Source organism: Hyposmocoma kahamanoa, unplaced genomic scaffold (genome assembly GCF_003589595.1).
Source record: "Hyposmocoma kahamanoa isolate Upper Pololo Valley unplaced genomic scaffold, ASM358959v1 88, whole genome shotgun sequence".
NCBI lineage: Eukaryota > Metazoa > Arthropoda > Insecta > Lepidoptera > Cosmopterigidae > Hyposmocoma > Hyposmocoma kahamanoa.
In genome coordinates, this window is record NW_020654466.1 from 1,808,218 (window position 1) to 1,834,200 (window position 25,983).

General features: G+C 36.7%; 2 protein-coding genes and 1 non-coding gene across 3 annotated transcripts in view; all 3 read left to right on the forward strand.

Annotated features, from left to right (window-relative positions):
- The window catches only part of LOC113235870 (calmodulin-binding transcription activator 2), a 354,352-nt gene that overhangs the window by 8,564 nt on the left and 319,805 nt on the right, over positions 1–25,983 (forward strand). The gene's annotated exons all lie outside the window — the stretch shown is intronic.
- Positions 21,119–24,361, forward strand: LOC113235714 (UDP-xylose and UDP-N-acetylglucosamine transporter). The gene is made up of 2 exons (XM_026471579.1): positions 21,119–21,213; positions 21,616–24,361. The coding sequence occupies exon 2, from the start codon at positions 21,623–21,625 to the stop codon at positions 22,637–22,639; it is 1,017 nt and encodes a 338-aa protein (XP_026327364.1). The 5' UTR covers positions 21,119–21,213; positions 21,616–21,622; the 3' UTR covers positions 22,640–24,361.
- On the forward strand, positions 21,495–21,566 carry Trnae-cuc. Its single transcript has one exon. It is a non-coding gene; the product is annotated as a tRNA-Glu (tRNA).

The following is a 25,983-nucleotide window of genomic DNA, read 5'->3' on the forward strand; positions in this document are numbered from 1 at the left end:
CTAACTCTAAGGTTGTCTGGAAGAGATCGCTCTTAGCGATAAGACCGCCTTTGCCCACATTAGTTTTAAGTTGTTTATGTACTATTCTTGTTCTTGTGTGTGAGCAATAAAGTGTTTATCTATCTATCTATCTATCTATTTGTCAAGTTTCCTTTACGTTTGTTCGAATTTTCATTACACCGAAAACCGAATTATAACGAAACAGTGATTCTTTCAGGATATGTCGAAAGTTTATCGCAAAGACACAATTGGGTTCGGTTAGGTTAAGTTAGGTTTAAAAGAAAAAACATTTTCCTCTCAAAATTACTTTCGTGGTTATGAAATTTCGACTAAAGGTTATTTCTGGAAAATGTCATTTCGGAATACTGATAGGTCCTTTATATCGGTTAATGGAAAATGGGTGAAAATCAATAAACCGGATTCATTTCCTTAGAGGTGGAATATTTTCTTCAAATTTAAATGGGACCACTACTGAGGTACCCCCTTTCCAACAAGAAAAGAATGTTCACAAATATCTGAGTAACGTAACAGACAAAATAAAATACAATCAGATTGTGAACTATCTTTTATTTTTGAAGTCGTTTAAAAAACAGAAACGATCTTATGTCCAGAACACAGTACATACGTTTACGGTTACCATGGAGTATATTACTAGGGGGCCTACCATAACCTTTCAAAAAACAATCTTATTTCAATGTAAGCTTATAATTAGCTTATTATAATATTACTCATATTCGTACCATGACAAAACCTATCAACTAAGTATAGTATTATTGCTAAAGTGACTGAAAGAACGAATGATTTCCCAATATTGTCTATTCCTTACTAAAAATAGGAAAGGAATACTGCTATATGAACTGTATAATGCCATCTCTTTCTTTTTTTGAGGTTCCGAATCGTCCTACCGTAGTATAATATTATTTACATTCAGAGAATTTTAACTGCCAAGAAAAGAAAAGTATGTAGAAACGGAAAAAACATACAATAAACTAAAATTGAGTGCAGTCTCATACAATGAAGCATGATCGGGCACTAGACGATTTAACGATCGGCGCACACGTCCCGAGATCTTACGTAAGATCCAAAGTACCTAAAAGAACAATCCAGCGAGCGCGCTCTTCACAAACTAATTTTGATCTTTATTTTAGATTTGAACTAATCAAAGTCAATGACATTAAAATGACATGACCAGGAAAGTAATACTCAGGGATGGCGTTTATCAGCTTCTAGTTAAATTATAAAGTTTCAAAATTACATGTGTTTAGATTTAGAAAATCAACCTGAAGAATGCCTTGTTCAATAATAACGTTGCAATATACTTTGCAAGTAATTGCTCGCACAACTCATCAGGCGTTATTTTCTGAGGGTGATTTTAATTTTTAAGTTTATTTTTTTCGGTGAAAAATTGATTATATTCGCCTTTACAGCTCCAATATCTAAGTTTCATTTTCCTGCTTAGCCGATCATCTTTACAACATGGTCTCAAAAATTTGTAATTTGCAATCAAAGTGTGAATTAATCGCAATTTTTATTTTGATAATATATTGATAATATACAGGTAAAAGAACAATAAAAGCATAAATACTAGAAAGTAAAACTAGGATTTTTAAGTTATATAAGTCCTCAAGGCAAGGTGCCCAAGATGCTAGCAGCGTTCCCCCTTTGTATTGCTATGCTAATGAGTTGGTTAAGGTATTAGTAGGGGATTTCCCAGACAGTCTATTAATTTTTTAGATAAAATTTTGTACAGATCAAGGGCATTGGGACCCCATGGGCCAGGGGTTTCGACTCCGAAGGCTGTAAATAGGTAGTCACATCAAGGGGGAAACAGAACAAGGGATAATGGAACATTGTCTTTTAATTTGGAACAACTGTGATTCTAGAACGATTATTTTTATAATATCAAGTGGCGGGACGAACAAGTCGTGCGCCTACTCGTAAGCTACACGCCTGTCCATAACAGTTGCAGCGCCACGAGCCATAAATCGCAAAGATCTGAGGGGCACTGCCACTGCGCCCGTCGCCCTGAGACATAAGTTAACAAGTCCCATATGCCTGTAACTGAAAATTCACGAATTTAAGGCGCCTTCAAATTAGATGCTTAAAATTAGACGTGTATGTACGTCAGACGGAAGAATACTAGTGTACTTGGAAAAATATAGGACTTATAGACAAACGTTCAGACACTGACAAATATGTATACTCTCAAACTTTCACGTTGCATTGTACTAAAATGTGGAAACGGGAATAAACGCGTTTACATACGAATAGGTATTTTTCACACCTATGTAGTTTCCCGACGTTTCGGCCAGGTTGCACTGGCCGTGGTCACGGGCTGACTGGTGATGCGGTATCTACATTTCCATCTCGGCGGCGGAATCTTCATCCACCCGCATAACATTTTTTAAACTACCGCCACACACAACACTAACGGTGTCCCTATTCTGTATCACAGCCGTATTCTGGTACGCAATCGATCGCGAACATTGAGTTTTTGCATTAGGTAGGTGTGAAAAATACCTATTCGTATGTAAACGCGTTTATTCCCGTTTCCAAATGTTAGTACTGACAAATATGACCGTCTACACATGGAACCAAATACGGAGTTAAAATAATGAATGTGACCATAGAGTGGACGGTTGACTGGCGTATGTATACCTGTTGGACTCCTTTGATGTGCGTCGAGAAACCGACCAGCGTGCGGCAACGCGTGTTTGGTGTTTGCTGTATTTGTCGTAACGAGGCAAGTACTTTGTCACACATGCTATCTACACGTGGTGATTGTTTGCCAAATATATCAAAGACGCAAATATAAATAGTCATGTGAGGTTCCACTATTACTTCACTAATTGTTATTGCAAAAGTGGCGAGCGGGTGAAATGACAGCGGCGCTGCCAATGCGCTTCCAGATTTGTATGAAAATTGGCGTTTGCACGTTTGCAATTAATGCGTGAAGTCGTAATCAACTTCATGCAGCCGAGACCTCGACTGCATGAAGTTGGTTTCGACTGCATGCAGGCGAGACCTCAACTGCATGCAGTAAAGACTTCAACTTCAGGCATGCACGTGAACGATAGTCCAAGAATCAAAAGTAGTAATTGGCATTCTTACAAGGATATTTATTATTTTTGTTTTAAAATATCGTTTAATTTATCAAAAGTGACAATCGACATTCGAAAGTAGTTATAAAATTTGTTTTCATCTTGTCTTAATTTCGGGTACAGTACATAGTAACATAACAATAGTGGATCTATCCACTCTGCACGCTTTTGTTTTTGCCGGCAGCGTAAGAATAGTAGCAGAAGTAGCGTCCGTGCTTCCATCGCGACATCAACTTTGTATTGAGCTCTTCAGCTAGGCGCGCGGCGACAGCTACCTATGTAAATGATTAATATTAAATTTAAAAAAAACAAAGTTAATGTCGACTGCATGCAGACAGATTCGACTGCAGTTAGTCGCACTCAGACGTTCTAGAGTAGATGAAATTGTCGAAGCCACGGGCTGTAGATGAATGAGACTAGCTCAATGTCGTTGTGTCGCATAAGGGCGCGTTCCCACTATGCCGTCACGTTTTATTATCGTTGGACGACTGTCGTGTCTAGCCTGTTCCCATATCACGACTATCTGTCGTGGACGATTTTTTATCGTTGAGCGACTGTCGTGACTAGCTGTTCCCACTAGGTCGTGACGACAGTTTGTCGTTGTAACGATAAAAAATCGTGAACGACAGTTAATCGTGTCGTGCTATATGTGAACAAGTTCATTTAAATATACAAGCCACGACACTGTAAACTGCACGACAATCTGTCGTCACGACATAGTGGGAACGCGCCCTTACGGGAGTCTAAGCCCAGCCGTGGGTAAAGTCGGGCTGTGTACGATGTTGATGATGAATTAGACCAAACATCAGCGGATGCAAAAAAAAAACAAATAAAAAAGACAAAGGACAAAAAGTTACAAAATTATTAAACAGATATACAAAGTGAGGTAGGGTAGGATAAGGTAGGGTGGGGGGAATGAACATTAAACTACGGAAAACCTAACGCGCTTGGAGGATGAAAAGCCTCGTAACCGCTAAATCATCGAGGTACAAACGAGACCGAACTATGATTACGACTGAGTATGATAAAATTTAAATCTCAACCCAATCGGGGTTCTATCAAAGATATAGCGTGAAGATAATTTAGGCAGATTTAAATATATTAACGCTGTTAGACACGTTTATTTCCACACGGCATGCGAACAGGTTATATTATTAGTTTTTATTAGTTAGAGGGAAATGTAAGGTGTGTTTTATGAATCACAAGGTTGTGCTTGGCATTTCGCGTTAATCATTTTTTAAAAGACATTTTGTTTAAATCTATATAATATTTTGTTTAATTAAGGAATGAATGAGTGCATGAATGAATGGAATTGTTTCAACATCAACCTATTTATACTGTCCTCCTTGTCATAAAAAAACGCGTTTGCATTTTGGTTACTTTCGAGATATTGGCATATAAAGTGTTTTTTTTTTATTTGAAAAATGCCAATTACGCCGCTTTTGATTAACAATAAAACTGAAACTACATATATAAAAAAGCGCTTACGTGGGGTTGTCGATCTCGTTTCGCTGATATGTTAATAACTCACTGAAAATGTCGATTACGTTGTTTATGATAATTTGGCCCAATGCTGGTGGCTTTACATTTTCCGGGGGTTGTAAACCTTTTTTCAACGTGCAGGTTTCGTCGCGACGTGTTTCTTCGGCCTCTTCTTGAGAGGCGATAATCAAAATATTAAGGCTACTACAGGAATCGTTAACTGTACAATTTAATTGTAATCATGATATTCACACATACGCGTCCAAAATTTTTATTATTTACTCACGCGTTACGATACACTGCAAACTCATGGTTTGATTATGCGATAATAGAGCACCATCATAATCCTATTAATAGATGTCTTGAACTTAGAATAGCCCTTTCGAACCAGGCAATACACGATTGATTGGTTTATAAGAAAAAAATATAAACTAAACTCTTCTAAACGGGGCCTTCGTCACACGATTGCGCGTTAGACGAACCTTGCAATTAACATTAGTGCATCGACTAGTCGCCTTGCGAGCACCAACACGTCAATTCAGTCGGATTTTAACCGACCCACCTTTTTTGATCGTATTTATGCTTTTTCATTTGGAATATAGTTTTTTAACACCTAAACGCAAATAATACAACAAAGGTTTGATGTGATTAAGGCAAAAACATCATGCTAATTACTATCTAGCTTGCAAAATAATATTGAATATTTTTTGCAACACAATCGTTACGACCTGCGCCCGAGTATAACTGTGCTTACTTTTTTGATGCGTTTTTCAGTTTTTTTGGGACATTTCGGCATGACACGTAAATTATTAGTTTAAGAAATTGTAGTTTGTTATGCGGGTCGAATAATGAGGGCAGACATGAAGACGATTTCGACACCCGAAAAATACTCCCAGGAACGTCGTGATGCTGAGGAGTGCTCGTCCTCAAAATTGGAAGATGAGTCTGTAGATGACTCTAAATACGCACCGATGGAAGAAGAAGAAACGTCGATGCCCTATGATTCTTTCCCTAATGTTCATTCAGTAGGAACACACGCTCAATATTTTGAGAACTCTTTTACACCAGACGAGACTTATTTTGATAAAAAGTACTATTAGAATAGGTACAGTTTAAAACTATTTGTTCATTTTGCTTGTAAGAAATATCTTAAGATTTTATTCACCAAATAAATAATTATTGTAACAAAATTATTGTTGTTGTATTTTTCTCAAATGTAATTAAAGGCCCTTTTAAACACAATCGTGATCCTACACAATTGTGCGTCTGTTGCATAGGGTCGAAGTTAATACAATTGTGCGGGTCAAAATTTTCCAAGATGGTGGCCGGAAAATGGAAAATTGACCTTAGATTTTTCATCGACAGGTAAATTTCATGTAGTTACAAGTTTTTTTTTCGGAGAAATTATAATAATAATAATAACGCACACACTCAACATAGCCCCGCACTAGGGAAACCCTGTGTCGCGGGTACCATGGACACACATAGACAACCACAAATTACATCCAAACTCACGAGAGAAATAAATGAAGGCATACAAATATTTCTCCCGGCCCGGGAATCGAAACTGGGACCTCTGCGTGGCAGTCCGGCATGGTAACCATTCGGACATAGAGGCAGTTAATTCCAAGTAGTTTCGGAGCTGATCCGAAAGGGATAGGCAAAATCATATCTCGCGACAGCCTGTACAACCAAAACTTTTTCTTTTTATTTAAGTGCTGTAAACCATCATAATATATTGTACCTTATTTATTTTTCTATATAAATAATAATAATAATAATTATATATTTTGTTTACAAAGGTTTAGGTACTTAACTAAATGTAAGCAAACCGTAATGAAGTGAGGCATTACCTGGTTACTTTTTGTAAAATTATAAAGAACTTTTTAAAAATAGTTCTAAATATATGATTATATTTCAACATTTTAAACGACCTATATAAAATAATAATAAATATAAAACATAAATAAAGAAGTTTAATAACACGTATCACAAATTTCCTACGATAAAGAACTTGAAATACAGTCTTTAAAAAGATGACAGCTAATAACCTGCGACCAAATTAAAGAGTACAGCAGTCATACGACGTATAAAACTCACTACTAAATATTGGTTATGTATATGGTTAATCAAATGACAGCTGAAGTTTGTTTACTTTTAATTGTTTACCTAAACCTCTGTACTACATCGAGTTTTTAGGTTTTCGCGATTGTTACACATAGGCAATGAAAGTATTTTTTGGATTTAAATCGCGTATATTTGTTTTTTCGAACAAACTAACGTTTCGGGCCCTGTACAGGTCACGGTTAACTGAGGTGGTACAGTCATCAACCGGTTATCTCTAATATTAATGCAAACCACCTTATTTTTTCACTATAGTTACAAAAGTTATTAATTAAATATGTTATTTTTAATTTTACAATGAAACATTCCAATTTACGCTACGTATGTGTTATAGTTATTTTATTTTAACAATGTGATTTTTTATTAAATAATAAATTTAATCTACTACGTAATTTTTACTTAAACGTATTTGTACTATAGTTTATAATTATTGCTTATACAAACGCAAAGATCTGAGACATAATAACGCACCCTGAGACACAAGTTGACAAGTCCCACGTGCCTGTAATTTCACCAGCTCCCTATAACTTTTAAAAGTGTAACGCAATAACCGTCACATTACTGCTTGGCAGCAGAAATAGGCAAGGTCTCAAGTAGCTTTATTGCTGTTACATTCATTGGTATTTTAAGGGTCGCTTATGGGGCTGGCGATCAAGTAAAAGCTGCATTAATACCCAGTGTAAGGTAAAAAAATATGAGACCTATTTTTGTATATCAAAAAATGAGAAGCAACTTCGAATATAATTTCAATAGCCATATGAAGGCTGGTGCCCTGCGGGACGCCAGACGCCATTGTATTTCACGGTTCACCTTGACTTCCGCCCTTGTACCGCATTTGCTAATAGTCGTGAGTACAATGGGAAAAGTCATTGGATACTGAAAAATATTAACACCTGAACCTAAATGGAATGCTTACATGTTTTATTTTTTTACTCCCTTTTGAATCAATTTTGAAACAAATTAAATGACATTCTCTATTTCTGGTAATATACTCGACGTTTCACGATTAAGATATTCAATTATTTTTTGTGAAATTACTCCACTGGGTTGTTACAATTATTAACACAAAAAAGTTTTGTTAGTTTATAAAAAAATTAAACACGAGAGGAAGAAGAAAAGGATTGTCCTAGAGACTTATTAACATCAATTCTCTTGTGGAGTCGAAGCTACAAAATCTCGACCACCGCAGAAAAGTAGCCTGCTTGTCGGTTTTCTATCGGATACATTTCGGGAAGTGTGCGCTGGAGTTTCTCCTTCGGTCGACTAGAAGGTTTGGAACACTCCATCCTTACGCCGTTCATTTACCACCCACTCGTGTTAAGCGCTTTGCTTCCTCCTTTCTGATGCTTACGGCAAAAGAATGGCATACTCCACCGGCTATCTATCTGAGTTTCCCGAAAAGTAAAATTTGGGGCTATTCAAGGCTAGGGTGAATAGGTATTTTTTAGGCAAACGCGCCCTAACGGTCATATTGTCGCTTAACATCAGGTGAGATTGTGGCCAAGCGTGTGTCTAATAATTATATTTTAAAAAAAGGAGATCACCAAGTTGGAGGACATTCTTAAGTCAGCTAAAATTCCACAATGTCTGAAGAGACATAGAGAATTTTACATGACAGGTCTTCACCCGTCTATGTAAACAGTGTGTTCTGCCTACTATGACTTACGGTGCCGAGATATGGACGTTCACGCAGGAAGCTGTGTGTAGGATGAGAGTTGCACAGAGAGCCATGAAGCGTGTCATGCTCGGTATCAAGCTTATAGACCGTGTTCCCAATGTCCAGATTCGAAATCGAACAAAGGTAACGGACGTGGAGAACCGCATCACGCTAAAGCTAAAGTGGAGCTGAGCAGGGCACCTGATACGGAGACAAGATGACAGATGGAGTAAGGCGATAACTGAGTGGCGTCCAAGGACTGGATACAGGAACGCCAGGCGTCCAGCGGCGAGATGGACGGATGACATCGCAGGAATTGGGGGGGGCGAACCTGGATGAGATTAGCACGGTGTCGTGGGGAGTGGCACAGAAATTTGGAGGCCTATACCCAGCAGTGGGTGAAGTCAGGCTGTGTATGATGTTGATGAAAAAAAGGAAGAGTGATTTTTTTAAATAAATGTAAGCTAAGGCTTTGTATTTTCCGCCCTATAGTAAAAAATAACTTTAAAAAATCTATGCGAGGTTACAACTTTAATCTCGGTTTAAAACGCTAAGCCTGGATCAACGCGATTATCTTAAGGAAGTTAACTTGGATCACGTTACATAAAGGCTTTGACATAGCCAAGTTTGTCTTAAAACAACAAACTTTAGAGTCTGTTATTCTTGAAATAGCACGTTTAGCGTTCGTATCGATGTTTAAATTTTTTTTTAAAGTAAATCGACTTGCTCTTGACTACTACCTAACCCAGAAGCAGACAGGATTTACGATGGAACGAGCTCGCAGAAGATGCCTATTCAGTAACACCTTAAACTAATTAATATAAGAATTCCATTCTGGGCTGTGCGCATAATAAAAGATGACGAAAAGCGCTTAGTATGGGCATTTTTCTTACAAAAAGTAGACACATGCTTGGCCACAATGTCACGTGATGCTAAGCGACGATGTGACCGATGGTACGCGTTTGCCTAAAAAATGTCTATACACTCTAGCCTTGAATAGCCCCAAATTGTACTTTTCGGCAAACACAGATACAGTAGAATATTCCATTCCTTTGCCGTACGCATCAGAAAGGAGGAAGCAAAGCGCTTAGTGCGAAAGGGAGGTATACCAACGACATAAGGATGGAGTGTTCCGGACCTTCGACCGAAGGAGGAACGGTGAGGGTGGAATTAAATTGAAAAGTGCGCAGGAGCACACTCCCCGAAATGAATACGACAGAAAACGGACAAGCAGATTACTTTTCAGCGGTGGTCGAGATTTTGTAGCTCCGACTATTGTTGTTAATAAGTTTCTTTGCTCTACGCTCCACCGAGTCCAAGGCAGCTAACTGGCAGGCCGTCCTAAAGGTTATTTTTATCTATTCTTTTATTTTAGGACGAAATTGACCCTGAATAGTACGTTGCTACCGTGAGTGCGCTGTCTGAGTGACAAAGCAGTGCCACACACAACTGTTATGGACAGGCGTGTCGCTCACCAGCAGGCGCACGACTTGTTCATCCCGTCATTTGGTATCATAAAAAAAGTACTTCTCAAACATGCTCGGAAATGTTTGCATAACTTTCAAAAAACGGACATGGAATGTTTGTCATTTATGGATCGTGCGTCTCTTCCCGGCCAAGGTCTGCAAAGTGAGTATGAAAATCCATTACTGTCCACTTCTCAAAACTTTTAAATCTGTCTTCTAATAATGAACAGGCAAAAGAAAATCTCATACATCCAAATGCCCAGTGTACCTATACAGCTTACATATAGACATTTAATTTTTATAATGGAATACAAGAAAGAAATTACTCTCAGTATTGGCTGTATGGCACATTAGTGCCTTTGCGTTTTTCAATGGAAAAAACAGTACCAGAAAAAAAAGAAAATGGCGGTAACATTTAAACTAGAGTGGTTTTTGGTTTTTTTTTGCTATTTCGTTTTTTTTGTATTTTGGTCGCGAAAATGAGTGCTAGTGAGAAGAGCGATAACGAAAACACAATAAAATACTCATGCAAGCAGATCATCTCAGCAGACTACTATTAATGTGCCTGGAAAAACAATAACATTTTTTTTAGCAATTGTCGTAACACGTCAAATATTACTTTTAATATTAATTAATACTTTTTATTTTTTCTATTATACACCTTCCTCTCTTTATTCTTTTATTATTTCCTCATATTGTTTGAGAAAAATACTATACATGCCTCGGCGGGAACGGAGATTGCTTGACTCGTATTAATACATATTCGCCCAACAATCCCTTAGTTACCGGCCTCTGCAATAATATACTATTTCAATTACGAATAATTCAAATATTGCTCAGCCATGTTGGCGGTTCCATTACAATTGTTGGTTAACTGAACGCATTATGATGTGGAATAACTCAGCAGTACAAGATCCGAACCTTAACCAGCTGTATGTGAGACGAGGGTTCTTTTAAAGAGACCATCACAGCGGCACTTACAGAACAAATGACTGTCCTTAAAATAACGATTTGTCGTAATGAACGCGTAGCAAACCGCAACCATCGTTATTTGTATTTATAATCTTTTTAACCCTTTTAATCTGTCTATTCAAATTCTAAATTTAACTGTAATTGTGTTTGGCGCCTTTTTACGACGTTTTTGTTGCTCTCGTTATTTTGGTTTGCGGTTGTATAAACCGAAAATACGATGCCGTATAAGAATGGAAGGCGAGTTTTATAACCATAATGAATTTTTTGTCAATTCTGTAACGTATAAAATTTAAATGTTACTTGCCAAAAAACAGGTTTCACGTATTGCTTAAAATTCTCGCGCAGTCTCGGGAATTTCCGCGGCTACAATAACGTATCTAATTTGGTTATCAGTTCGTTATGCTATGAACAATTTCGTTACAAAAGTTAGCTTCGTTACTAAAATATAAATATTGCTTGTAATAATAATAACAATTTTTAATAATTCTAACTCTGTTTCTTCTCGTGCAGCAGAGTTGTGAAAGAAATTCCCTTCCCACATTTAATCTAGTTCTTCGGTCGTTTCGTACAAGAATTTCTAGCTGAACTCTCTTTATAACATCGTAAGTGATACGCCTGTCCATAACAGTTGCAGTGTAATTCAGAGTTTTAAATCACAAAGATCTGAAGGACACTGCCACTGAGACGACCGTCACCCTGAGACTTAAGTTGATAAGTCTCGTGTGCCTGTAATTTCACTGCCCTCACTGTTCGACACCGAAACGCAGTAATGGCGGCGTAATAATGCAGTAACTGCATGGCGGCAGAAATAGGTAAGGTGTCAAGACTACCTTGGACGAACACAACATGTCACATTCGATCTTTGTATTAATAATTCTAACAGATATCTTAGTATTTAGCGTAAAATATTATAAATAGAATGCAAGTGAAATGGAAATCATATTAAATTAACTATCCGACACTGGTACGTACTCATGTTAGCTACTGAAAACTGTAATAGAAAGTCGTAAACACGATCTTTCGACATGCGCTTTTCCAACATATACGATTAGTGCTGTGCCATGTGCACGGATCCGAAACGTCGCGAGCGAGGGCGACGAGCCGTAATAATTGAATTAGAACCGTTACAACATCACTAGGGATGCCAGTTCCAGTCGCTGTTACTTTGTATTTTTCAGGAATAATATAATAAATAAATTTATTGAGTAAAGCTAGACGACGTTATTTAGATCTTGTACCTTTACCTTGAGTTTATAGTAGTGATGCAACGGAAGAGCCATAACGGAAACAGATATGAAAGGTAAATCTTAGCGGCAACGGAAGCGGATGCGGCAGGGAAGTGTAAATACTATAAAGATCTCAACGACATAATTCCAAACAGGGCTTGTGTTTGGTTTCATAATTGCACTTAACACAACACAAAATTGTTAAGACCCACGCGCCCCACTGCCAAGCAATACGCGCACGCGCCTGATCCATCGCGAACGGTATAAACTTCCGGTAAAAGTTCTGTTATAAAAGTTGCGGAAGCAGAAACGGAAACAGATGTGAAAAAGCGGGTGGAATTTCCGCAGTTGCGGAAATTGAAGCGGAGGTCTGTTGCATCACTAGTTTATAGTCACATTCGTCGTAAAAAACTTATAGTATATAAAATGTTACTTCTTTTTGTGATCACTAGAGGGCGGTGTACAATTTGCCATATAAAATTGTCAAATCTTTTACGCGATCGCTGCGACAATTGTCGCAGTAACCTCATGGTAGAAATACAGAAGTTATCTGGTGGTAAGCGACACGTCTTGCCACAACAATTGCAGTGCCGCTCAGAGCTTGTATCGCAAAAATTTAAGGGGCACTGCCACTGCGCCCATCATCCTGTGACATAAAGTTAACAAGTCCAATTTGCTAGGAGGTATTGACGACCTCGGTAGCCCAACTGCTTGGAGCGTTTGTGCACTACGTTCGATTCATACAGTTCCGAATCCGAGAAATGAAGGTCCGAAATGTCACAGGTGTCTGAATTGTCATTTTTTCTCTAAGATAATAAAATAAAATAAAATATTCGAATTTTCTCGGAATCAAATCGAACTTAGTGTTCTAGTGACATCCGAAATGGGTCCGAGTTTCCTAGATTTGTGTAGTCTTGGATTCGGAATGAACGAAGCGGACGTAGTGTACCAACGCGCTTATACGTGGGCCGCACTCTATGTTTCCGGAATGAATAAGAAAAAAATACTGTAAATGGTCAGAAATTAATTTATTGTTTCTCAAAATATTCTCCGTTAGTGTTAATGCACTTTTTCACACGAATGAACCACTTTTGAAAAAGATTTGTGCCACTTGTCCGTGACAATCTTTAAAATATATATTTCATACTCTTCGACAGCCTCTTTAGGTGATGAAAATCGTTGACCGTGGAACTGGTTCTTAATTTTTGGAAATAAATAAAAGTCACAAGGTGCCAGGTCGGGAGTGTACGCAGGATAGCGCATAAGGTCAACGTTCACCTTCAAAAATTCATTTCTTTGTCTGGCCGTGTGAGAACTGGCACAACCGTGGTGCAAGATGATACGGCGTTCACGGTTATTTTTAGGAAGTTTGTTAATAACTTCCGGCAAACAAATGGTCGTGTAGTAATCACGGTAAAACGATTTTCCAAAGCAACAGTAGCCACGTGTTCAGTTTTATTAAAAAAAGAAGCAATCATCCACTTAGAGGCACTTTGCACGCGCGCCACTTTGGTTGGTTTCGGCTCATCTCGAAAGACCCATACGCTCGATTGCTGCTTTGTTTTGGAATCGTAACTATAAATCCATGTTTCGTCACTTGTTGCTATGTCCCACACCAAATTTGACGCCCCTTCGTTGAATCTGGTAAGCATGGCATTGCACCAAGTGACGCGATCCGTTTTTTAAGCCTTAGTTAAATTGTGTGGAATCCACCGAGACCACTGCTTTTTCAGACCCCAATGTTTATGTAGTATTGATTGTATTTAACTCATGCCTATGCCTAAAGATACCCGAATCCTGTGGTATGTCACATGCCTGTATATTTTGATCATACGGCGCACAGCATCGATGTTTTTGTTGTTCACAGCAGTGGACGGGCGACCATCACGAAATTCGTCACTGAGATTCACATGACCACGTTTGAATTCTGAAAACCAGCTATAAATAGTCCTCTTGCATGGTGCTTCATCGCCAAAGCTCCGCTGAGCTGTTAGATTACACTTAAAGTCGTAGAAAATCCTACTACGAAAATTTTACGTGTTAAATCCATGGTGATGTAGACAACCAATTTCTAAAATGACGCCATAATGTAAAAACAAGTGACAGTAAGATGAAACAAACTGTATTCTACAGCCAGAGTTCCATTTTGAAATGTTGTAATTACTTTTTAAATATTGTTTATGTAAGTTGCCAGTTCCGGAAACTTATAGTGCGCCCTATGTACTGTGAGCCCTGGATGAGGAACTCCCGGGTTCGATTCCTGGTAGGACCAAATTGGGAAATGGACTTGTCTAAATTGGTTCTGGTCTGGGTTTCTCTGGTATATATAGTAAAGGGAATACCCCTAGTTTGAGACCAGGCAATTGGTGTTATTGTCTGGCATATTATGTATTATTATTAATAATTTTATTAGCTTCTTATTTTATTTTTAAATCGGGACTTAATCACGTATAAAACATATCTTATTTACATCGACGGTTCGGACATATTGCAACGTCCATGGTCTCGAAGGGACTGAAGAGGCGGGTGTCAGCATCTTCTAGCACTTGATCTTCATTATTTATGTGTGCAATAGGGTTCCCACTAGACCGACACAGTCAGCTCCCTTCAAAACCGGAACGCAGTAATGCTCACATTTCTGTTTGGTAGCAGAAATAGGTCAGGTTAGACTTCCCTGGACAAGGAGATCTAATGTTACTGAAGTTAAAGTCGCGTAGTATCAAAAACTTAAAGTTAGAGAGCTAAACATAGATGCTTGGCTAATACTCCGCCGGCAAGAGCCTAGCTCATAAATAAGAAGAGTAAACCTCTATAATATACAAGGTGAAATAAGATACGTCAGTAGTTTAACACATAAGTATTGCCACTAACTTTTCATGAATAATAACGTCATTGTTATATATATCAAGTATTTACCAAGAAATAGAGATGAAATAAGGGCCATTCATCCCTGGCAACTTATCAGGCAAATGGGTCTTATATCACTTTTAAATATCAACTCTCGTTTGCGCTTGAAATCACAAATTAGAAAGCTGACATAGTACAGCGCCAACAACTGACCTGTATGTACGTCTGCGTATATTCCCAAAATATTCTGTATTTATTGTTATAAAGATAATATTTCTAACAATGGGGGCTGTTATATTCGGTGGTGTGGGAAAAACTGCAAAACATCTAATTACAAAACAAACGGAATCACATTTCATCAGTAATTAAATATTAAATATGTAACTTTTCAATTTTCATCGATTACAGCAAAGCTCTAGTTAAACTGGTAGTTTTGAAGTGAATAATGTTCAAACAAATTAAATGACATTTCGTCTCTATTTCTGGTTATATACTCGATGATGTTAAACAACCTTGATAAAAAGAAATATTAATAATGTAATGCAATTCTAACTAATGATACTCGATTTATTTTGATCTAGACAATTAATATCAATAAACGACGATCAACTTAAGGCGATTTAAAAATGTAATGACTTTTTGAATGCGATTAGTGGTGGGTTAAACTATATGAGCTGCCATTTTGTATGTAAAGTGATTCAAACTCAGATAATATTATTTCTATGGTCTCGTAAACGTCCAGTGTACTTTATAATGAAAATATCTCATTTAAATTTACTGCTTTACTATTTTCTCAATTAAATTGTTTTTTTTTTTCTAAAATAATCAGCTTAAATATCATGATCTCGCCTTATATATATATATTCTGTATCTATTTGAAAATAGTATAAAAATGGATACATTGATCAACCTCATATGCTTTAGGTACCCCACCGTCTTATTTAGAAAAATTAATTTCATACAAAGCGGATAGCATGAGATGATGGTGATGGAGGGCATAGAACTATATTTAGTGCATTTTAATGTAGATTGATTGGGCCTTTAGAATTTTACCCATTTTTGCCTGAGTCGTAGGAGGTTATATAGAAAATTATCCCTTTTTGTTTGATTTTACAAAAATGGCCGCAATAAATTTGATAAATGTGTCCTAGCAATGAAAGAGGTAGATCAGATAAAATGTTCTTACACAGTGAAAGTGAAAAACAACTGTGTCCTAAACCCTTTCATTAGAGGAGACCTGTGGTCAACTGTGATACTTATAATGGGTTATAGATGATGATACAAACAATATATGTATCGTACCCTTGGTGTAATTGTTTCTGAAAATTTGTAAGTTACTTTGTGGTACAATAAAGTGTTTAAATAAATAAAAATAAAATAAAATAAGGTCACATCTGCAAAATGATAACTTTTCACAAGAGAGATTTAAAAATTCTAGGAACGAAATTGGTCGATAGCTGTTTTATGCTTTAATAGGAGTGTTGTAAAATTTTACATATACCTAATTTCTGGGAGATGAATTTATAATATCTGGGTATTCTGAGTAGTCAAAGTCAATGCCATTGTGCTGGTACATCGACGGTACCATAAACACCCAGACCGGAGACAATACAGAAAAGTTAGTTTTCTACACTGAATCGGCCGGGGATCAAACACGGGACCTCAGAGATGGCGACACCATAAAAAACTGGTGTGCAAGCCACTCGACCACGGAGGTCGTCAAAAAAAGATTAACAACCTCGCAGGATCACATCACTAACATCATAAACAAAAATTTTTGTTTCATGACTTATAATAAGTCATCTGATTTTACTTTCATACAAAAATAAATACATATAAAAAGATCGCAATAAACGGTAATAACTTTGTGAACGTTTGAACTTAGGCTGCTAACAGATTGACTAGATGTTTGTTAACAACCTCATGCAGTCGAGGTTACAGTAGCGCTGGGACGAGTTTATATTTTTTTCAACTCGAGTTGACGTGACTGCTAACTCGAGTTAACTTGACTCGGTGACTGACAGAGCAACTAACGGCCGCTTTCTATATTTTAATCTCAATCCATAATTTGCAATCTGAGCTTGAATAATCAATCCAAATCCTATTTTTACTATTTCAATAACCGATCGATGGATCGTTATTCTTATCTTTTGTTTCAATCCATCTGTGGGAAGGCGTATGGCATTTTTAGATTGACATTTGTATGACAGTTACAGTTGTGCGCTTTCAATATCCGGTCCATAGGTTTGACAAATCGGATTTTGAACGTGTTCGATCTATAGCGATCCTCCAATTTTGACCGATTGTACTGTGTAATCGTGTGAAAATGGAAGTTATTTTTAAGTGATAGCGACTGTGATCTTGAACAATTTGCTCAGTTGTTGATAGTGCCAAGAGCAACTTGTGTCCTCAAGAATGTTTAGGCGTATAAACTTCATGGTAAGTTTAACTGACCCTGGATTTACATTCCGATTTAGGCTGAACAAAACATCAGTTGAATTTGTTTTAAATGAAATACTGCTACTTATCAAAGTCAAATCAAAACGGTATTTCAATAATTTAGATTATTTATCACGTCACAAATACGAACAAACATCAACAAAACATAAATTGACACAGTATTTATGCGGTCTGTGAATGACACTAACATTTCGCTGCCGCCGCGCTGTCCCTTTATTTTTTTTTCACCTATATTTTATTTTATTTTTTTTTTTTTTATTTATTTATTTATTTTATTTATTTATTTATATTCAGGTTACTGAGACCCATAGATACATACCTTACAGACTAACATACATAACAATATAAAATAACACTAATTACTAATTTAACACGTATTTAGGTTGTCGGCGACGTGTGGCGCCATCTGGTGTCAGGCAACCGGCCACGGAATCGCCGGTATAGGACACCCTTCGGCCAGAACTCCTCCTTCATGAAGGTCGACAGATGTTCGGTCGGCACTCTCACCACAAACGAATTAAAGTTCACGTAGTGGCGGGACTACAACCGCTCGACCCTCAGGGTGTATTTGGATTTTAACCTGATGTACTCCACTATCTCCTCAGACTTCGTGGAGTAATGCAGGCGTGACAGGTACAGCAGCGTTGTCGGGATTGCCGGACGCAGCAAAAAGTTGGACCCTGTCGGTGCAGTGCCGCACAGGTTACGGCTGGTGGGCTTCCTCTTCTTCTTCTCCACCTTTGTGAAGCCGTCATCGTCGCACCGGTCCGTCTGCCTCTGTGGTTTTGCAACTTCAGAGACAGGTACACGAGGTTTTTTCATCCCCTTCGTTGATAGCTGCCTGGCTTGTGGTTGTGGAGCAACGGGTCGCTTAACAGCTGCGACAGCGGCGTAATCACGTGGAGGGGTCAACGTGTTTACGCGTGACGTCTCCGCCGGAGCGGACAATCGAGGGGCGGGGCGCGGGGAAACGCGCTCAGCGACAGCGGTCGGTAAAAGCATATATGAGCCCGTCACGCGCGTTTGACAATAGACGTTCCGTTCTGGACAATAGACGTTTGCAATTAATTTATATTTTTGCCAAAATCACACGTATAAATAAATTAATCTTAGAAACATAACCACCATTTTACTTACTAACTTATGTAATGAACTTTTACTCCGATTGCGTGGAACTAAACGTCAGAGAGGGCGTAAATTTACGACCGATCCTTTCTTTTCAAGGGCGCTAGAGATGAGATAGACATATTGAAATACAGATCAGGGAGCGATCGATGGATCGAATAAAATCTGGACAGCAAAAAATCTTAGATTCAGGATCAAATATAGAAAGCGGCCGTAAGAGTCGCGAGCCGACCAAGTGAGAACGAATAGCCGACGCGCTGTATGAATGAGGTATTCGACTCGGCGGGAACCGCACCGACCTAGCTCGAGTGCACAAAAAGTAGTTCGAGATGACTCGTTGTGGGACTAACTCGAGTTAATCGAGTTCAATAACTCGACTCGCGCATCGCTAGGTTACAGTACCGTAGTTACACATGAGACTTATCAACCTAAGTCTCAGGGTAACGCACAGTGGTAGTGGGGCACTACCACTATTACATACTACTACTACATACTACATATTTTACCAAACCATATGTTAAGTAAATAAATATTATTCAATCATTATTATTTACTACTCAAAATCACTTCACAAGCACTTTCAGTAGCAGTAGTACTCTTGTTTGAGCGTTCTGGTTTGAAAGCGTAAGGGTGCTGGCGGGCGCTGTGGCAGTACCCTCAGATCTTTGCGTCACTTGATATTATAAATGGAAAAAAAAGATTGCCTTTGTCAAAGAATAAAGTATGTTAACGTAAAGTCAAATCTTACAATTATTTTTTTTAAACTGGAAACTATTGAAAATTCTTCTGGATCCGCTAGTGGAACCAAGAGTGGAACCAACAGTACGAAAGGATTCAGAATGCTTTAACAAAGTCATCAATTCACATTATCATGGTAGAAGTACTAAATAGCCGTTACTAAAATTAGTAACGAATACAAATGTTACCCTATTACAAACACTTTTAAAGTGAACCCTAGAAGTGACTATTATGCAAGTGGAGCAGACGCTAATACCGTTCCCTATTTACTGGGAAAATCATAAAGGAAATTGGGTAGACGGTTATTATGCACAGCCACTACGGAGAAGAAATAATCAGTTTAGACTGCAGCTGTAACTAAATAAGGTTAACTTACTCGTAAATATAGGAAAAAGATAAGAAACGGTGACAAATGTATTGTCTAAATGAAACATATTTTTTTTACGTGCGAGTTTGCTGAATTGAAGTTTATGCGAGTCACTGGAGGAGAAACGGGAAAAACTGTTTTTTAAAGATACCTAGTGACGGGACGAACAAATCGTGCGCCTGATAGTAAGTGACACGCCTGTCCATAACAGTTGCATGCCACTCAGAGCTTTAAAACACAAAGATCTGAGGGGCACTGCCACTGCGCATGCGATATGAATAGAAAAATAACCGATTTTGATGATTCTTTTTTTGTTGAAAAGAAGGCATCTGGCTCCACTTAAATTTAAAGAAAACATCCACCTCTAAGAGTGGTAAACTAGGGGATGACTCCGGTTTTGCACACTTTCCGGTAACCGATTTCAATAACACTTCGCAAGTAGATGTAATACAGCGAACTTTTGAGGTTGAATTTTTTTAAGAAACGTTACAATTATGTAATGTCAGCTTATATATAACCTGTGCTTTCAGAAATGAATTATTATTATTTTTAAACATTAAAAATGTCCGCAACTTAAAAATGAAAGTCATATTACATACCGGGGCACGAAGAATCGACCTCTTACTGGGAACGCAAATTTTACAGACAAAAAAATACTTTTTGTTGAAGTAATTACTTACATACATATAATATTACTTAGTTTACTCCGCTGACTCAGCGTCCAAAAATATGTTTTGGCCTCCGAAACGAAATGATGCCCTTGTTAAAGTAATAAATTAACTTTTTTAGGAAGATTAAATTCGTACAATATTGTAACAAATGCCTCAATAAAACGAACAAATACAAGCAGACAACTAACACTACCAACATCAGAAGGAATTCTGCGCCTCTCAGTCCAAAGTTATAGTAACGATAAAAACCGCGATAAATCTGCCTTTATCGCTTGCGGTACTATCGGATACGAATTATGGATGATAAATTACCTTTTCCTTACCCTACTTACGTCATTCGGTGCAGGGGATGTGCCAGCAGATATGGTTGTTCGGCATTTAGACAAACACTTAAAGGGCTCTTAAAATACATATACTTACTCACCTTTCTATTTACCGTGATCTATTTTTTTTTAAATAAATTATAAGTGCGGATTTGACCTCTATCTCATCTGATGGAAAGTGACGATGAGGTCGACGATGGAGCGTACACTCTAAAGTATATAACTAAAACAATTTTAAATTACGATAGAACATGCCGACGATAAGCATGAAGTTTGAATACAGGTTATCAGATAACTGGGAGTAGTTAGTGACTTGCTGAGTTATTAATTATAGTTATCAAACTCACATATTAGTAATATCTACAAAAATAAATATCAAACATTTACGTAGGTTCTATACTTTAACTTTTATAATAAGCGCCACCTGTCGCCTATTAAAGTAACCACCTAGTGACGACTGTTTTACCGACAGAGAAGTCTACACATGCGCGAGGACGTACGGTTACCACTACAAACAAATGATTTTGATAAGTTCATTCATTTACACACACAAGCGGCGGTCTTCGCGCTTGTCAAACGTGTGGATGTCAATAATGGTGTTTCTGTGATTTTTGGAGTTTTATTAAATTTGTGTACGCAGATTTACATAAAAACGTAAGTATTTATTTAATACTTATTATATTGTGTATGTTTAAGCTGTACTTTGTTATTTTTATTGTATTGAAGATTAACCTAAAAAGTTTACGAACGTTAGCCGACCGCAGTGCGCATGTGTTGCGTTATCGTAACATGTTCTAATATTTCCGTGTTGATTTTATTTAAATGAAACAACATAGTAGATGTATATTAATTAGATTTCTCACTGCCAATACATGAAATTACATTACTGTTTAGTACTTGAAGTATCACTCTTATTTTCAATCGGTATGCTGTGATCCGATATGGTCTAGTGGCTAGGATACCTGGCTCTCACCCAGGAGGCTCGGGTTCGATTCCCGGTATCGGAATCCAAAAGCACATTGTTGTGTGTTTTTTAACATTTTTTTTCTTTTTCAGATTCAAAATGAATTTAATGGCAGCATTGGCCATTGGAATGGTCTTTGTGGGTTGTTGTTCCAACGTAGTGTTCCTCGAACTAGTGGTTAAAGAAGATCCCGGCGCTGGAAACCTAGCAACATTCCTACAATTCGTATTTATAGCAACTATTGGTTTCTGCACTGTTGGAAAGTTCGGTACTGCAAAGCGTAACATACCTTTCAAACAGTATTTGCTTTTAGTTGGATTCTTTTGGTCAAGCAGCGTAGCTAACAACTATGCGTTTGACTTCAATATATCAATGCCTTTACACATGATCTTTCGAGCCGGCTCTTTAATGGCGAACATGGCTATGGGGGTATGGATATTAAAGAAGCAGTATCCCCCTTTGAAATACCTGGCTGTGTTTATGATATCTGCGGGAATAGCAATATGCACAATACAATCTAGTGGCGAAGTCAAGGCGCCTAGGGAGACAAGCGACGACGAAGTGGAGGAAGCGCGTCTAAAGTTCATAGATTGGCTTTGGTGGTGTTTGGGAATAGCCATTCTAACTTTCGCCTTGTTCGTATCAGCGAGAATGGGTATATTCCAAGAATCCTTATACTCAGTGTACGGGAAACATCCATGGGAAGCGTTGTACTATACGCATTTGCTACCTCTTGTTTTCTGGTTACCAACAGCGCCCAACATATATCATCACATAGAATTAGCTACCAAGACCCCTGATATAGAGTTCTTGGGTATCATCTGGCCTAGACAGGTGTTATGGCTTACATTATACATATTAACACAAGGCCTATGTATTAGTGCAGTGTACGTTTTGACCACTGAATGTGCGTCACTGACTGTTACATTAACAGTTACTTTAAGGAAGTTCGTGTCGCTGTTATTCTCTATTATTTACTTTAGGAATCCATTCAAGTTAGGGCATTGGATAGGTACTCTGTTAGTGTTTATTGGTACACTCATATTTACAGAGTTATTGCAGAAAACTATTGCACTGTTCTTGCCTACGAAAGAGGTTAAAAAGAAGGTGCAGTGATTATATATTATTTGTAGTGAAAAAGATTTATTTATATTTGACAAGTTCAAACTGAGCCCTTGATTCTTTTAACTTTTTGCTTGCTTCTTTTTTTTTCTCATATTATTTTGTTGTGTAGTAAGGCATTTGGAATATCTACTTAACAGCATATAGCTTGCTAAGGCCTCGTGTACTTTAAAATATACTTTGTGAAATGATCCAGATCTAGTTAATAATATTATTTGTATGATCACGTTAAAACCCAATGTACAATGAAAATAATGCATTCAAATTTAACGCTTGATCCTCTATGTGTCCATAGGGTAACTGAGGGCCTGAAGCATGTAATTATATGTATATTTAGTACTACCTTTTAATGTACATTAGGCGTTTAGCACTTTTCCCATTGTAGTTTTCTGGGTTTTAGAAAGATAGTGAAACAGGGTTAGTTTTGAAAACTATCTTTTTTCTCTATAGGTACAACAAAGGAATTAGTAATTCAGTTACATTATAAAGAATGTTATGCCTACTTTACATTCCCTTTAATACGCAAGTCTACTTAAGATGTCACGTAGCTTCATCGTGTTACATTCCAAATTCCTTTTTATACAACACGAACATTGAAGTCGGAACTTAATTAGTATCAGCGTTCCAGGATTCAGTATAAACTTGTCATTTTTTATCATAGTATAATTATTAAAAACCCAGTATGTCAGAGCACAATAAATCTGAAGGCGTTAGTTAAAAATAATGTCTAAAGAAATGAAATTAAAAAAATACATTATTTTGTCCTGCGGTAACTTAAATCTTATCCACCGAGAAAGAAATATATTTGACAGACAGGCATTTTTTTTACTGATCACGGCTGTAATATTTTTGCCTTGCTAGTGGCATCGTCTGCCATGATTTTTATATTATTTGTACAAAACTACCGTACATGGTAATTTTTACTTGACATTGGCAAAATGATCGATTATTTCGATGGGGCCATAACATTTAAAAGAAGATTTTTTTAAATGTGACATGCGCCGTTTCGACTAACGCAGGCAGAATGCAGTTTAAATTTCGTGTCAAGAATATAAATTTTACAATGACCGTAGTAAAACAAATTATGACATTGACATGATTCTAAGTACATAATTAGTAAAAAATTTTGTTAAAAAAAACTGAACGATTTATAAATTGTTATTTGATAATAATTAACTTAAATACTGAACGTCTTGAAGTTAATTTAATGAAATTGTATGGTTTATATAATAATAATAATAACGTATTAAAAAAACACCTGGTCTCCGAGGAAGAAATTCTCTGTACTATAAAATACCTACCAGAGCAATGATATGAATACCCGGGTTCTACCTAGAAAAACCAGAACCAATTTAAAAACCAATCTCCTCATATAGCGCGACAAGGCCACCGAGGTCGTCAAAGTGAAAGTTAGTTATTATATTTAAATAATTTTTAACGTAGGGCTGTGGATTTTCAACTACAATTATTAGAAGTCATTTTAGCACCTGTAATATAATAAAAACTATTTTAAAATCACTATTGTTGAATAATGCTTGTTTAATGTTTAAATTATCATTTTATTATTATATATCGAATAAGATAAAAATTATTTTAAAGCAATGATATTTATCGAAATGATAAGATAACTTGTTCTTATTTGTGACCTAAATTTATCAATATTATTAAGAGTCTATACTTCCACATTTCGAAATCAAATTTTTGTTCATTTTGCTTGGGGACACTGGCTTTATTTCAGAATTTATTTTCTTACAAACGAAAATAAAGCTATTTGAAAAATGTATATCGTATAGTATATTTAGTTAAGTTGAAAGTTGAAGTACCTATTGAATACAGCGGTTTTCTTGTAAAATTTCGAGGTAAGTTTGTGTTTTTTTCTATAGTGAAAATTTTTAGGAATTGTATTTTTACACCGTGTATTTCCTCAGTTTTACTGTATATTTTTTCAAAAGTGATTGATTCATCACTCACTGACGCGGAATCAAGCCAAAGGCATTTGAGGTATAGACTCTTAATTTCTGAAGCATACTGACGGGTGAAAAAAATGAATTAAATGACTAGTATCAAATAAATAATTGTTTAGCGTATTATTTATTTATAATTAAATTTTTCACCCATTATAATGGCTCGGCAATAAATAGTAAACCTTATGATTTGAGATATAAGATTAATATTTGAAATAACGATTTACTAGATAAAAGATTTCTTTAATAGTAAATTGAAGCTGTAATTTTGAAAATAGTATTACATACGCTATTCGTCGAACAATGCAATGTTAGAGAATAAGGGTGTCTTAGTAAATTAACAACTATATTATAAGTATGAATAACAATTTATCAAAAGCAATGAATGCAGCATATCTAATGCACCTCTGACTGCGTCTGACGTTAGTCTGGTTATATCAGCACCTCAAGGGAACGACCAGTTCACGTTGACACTGGACTCGTTCAAGTAACTTGATTTGAAATTATAAATGGTGTGATATAAGTTTGTTTTCTTTATATTACAACTGCGTTTAGGTTATTGTTATACGAAATGTACAATAGAAATTGTGATAAATAAAGATCAAATTCACTTTTAAAGTTAGGTAGGTACATTTGACGTGCTGTTTTTCGTGTTATGTAGAATTTGCATATGGATAAAATAGTGTTGTCATAATATTAAAATATCGTAATTTAAGGTTAACAATTTATATATGATCCGCCGCCATGTTACAGAAAATTCAAGAATTTACCGCCATTTCGGGGTTTAAAAGCCCATCAGCTTTCATATTATAATGCATTTGTGGAATTGTTGACTTTGTTTTGAATAATAGAACAATTATTTGCGACGGTTTTATGTTAATTAATATTACATTTTTATTTATTACTAAGTACAATTTGTTATTGACCAAAATAAACTAGTTAGACATTCAAACATTGTTTTTTTGTCACATAATTTTTTATTAGCATTATGATTCGACGTGCATCCGGTTGCTTTGCAAATTCAAAATAGCTGTTCGAATCGAAAATCAGTTTGGATGCTGTTGCCACGACAGCACGTCAATTTAATCGCTGGTGTGCAGTTGCACTAACTGCATCTGAATTGCACCTATAGTAGTGATGCTATCCTAATGCAGCTCAAATTATTGCACACTAAATCGTCCTTTAACTACTTTTTGACATCTTACTCAATTTTAAAACCTAATATTCTCCAATTATCGTATATCTATCTACCTTTTTCATATATCTATAGGTGACAGGTAAGGGACCTTAAGTTCATAATATTATTTTGGAATATAAATGTTTTTAATATGCTAAAAATCACACGATGGTAAAAGACACTAAGTTCTATCGTCC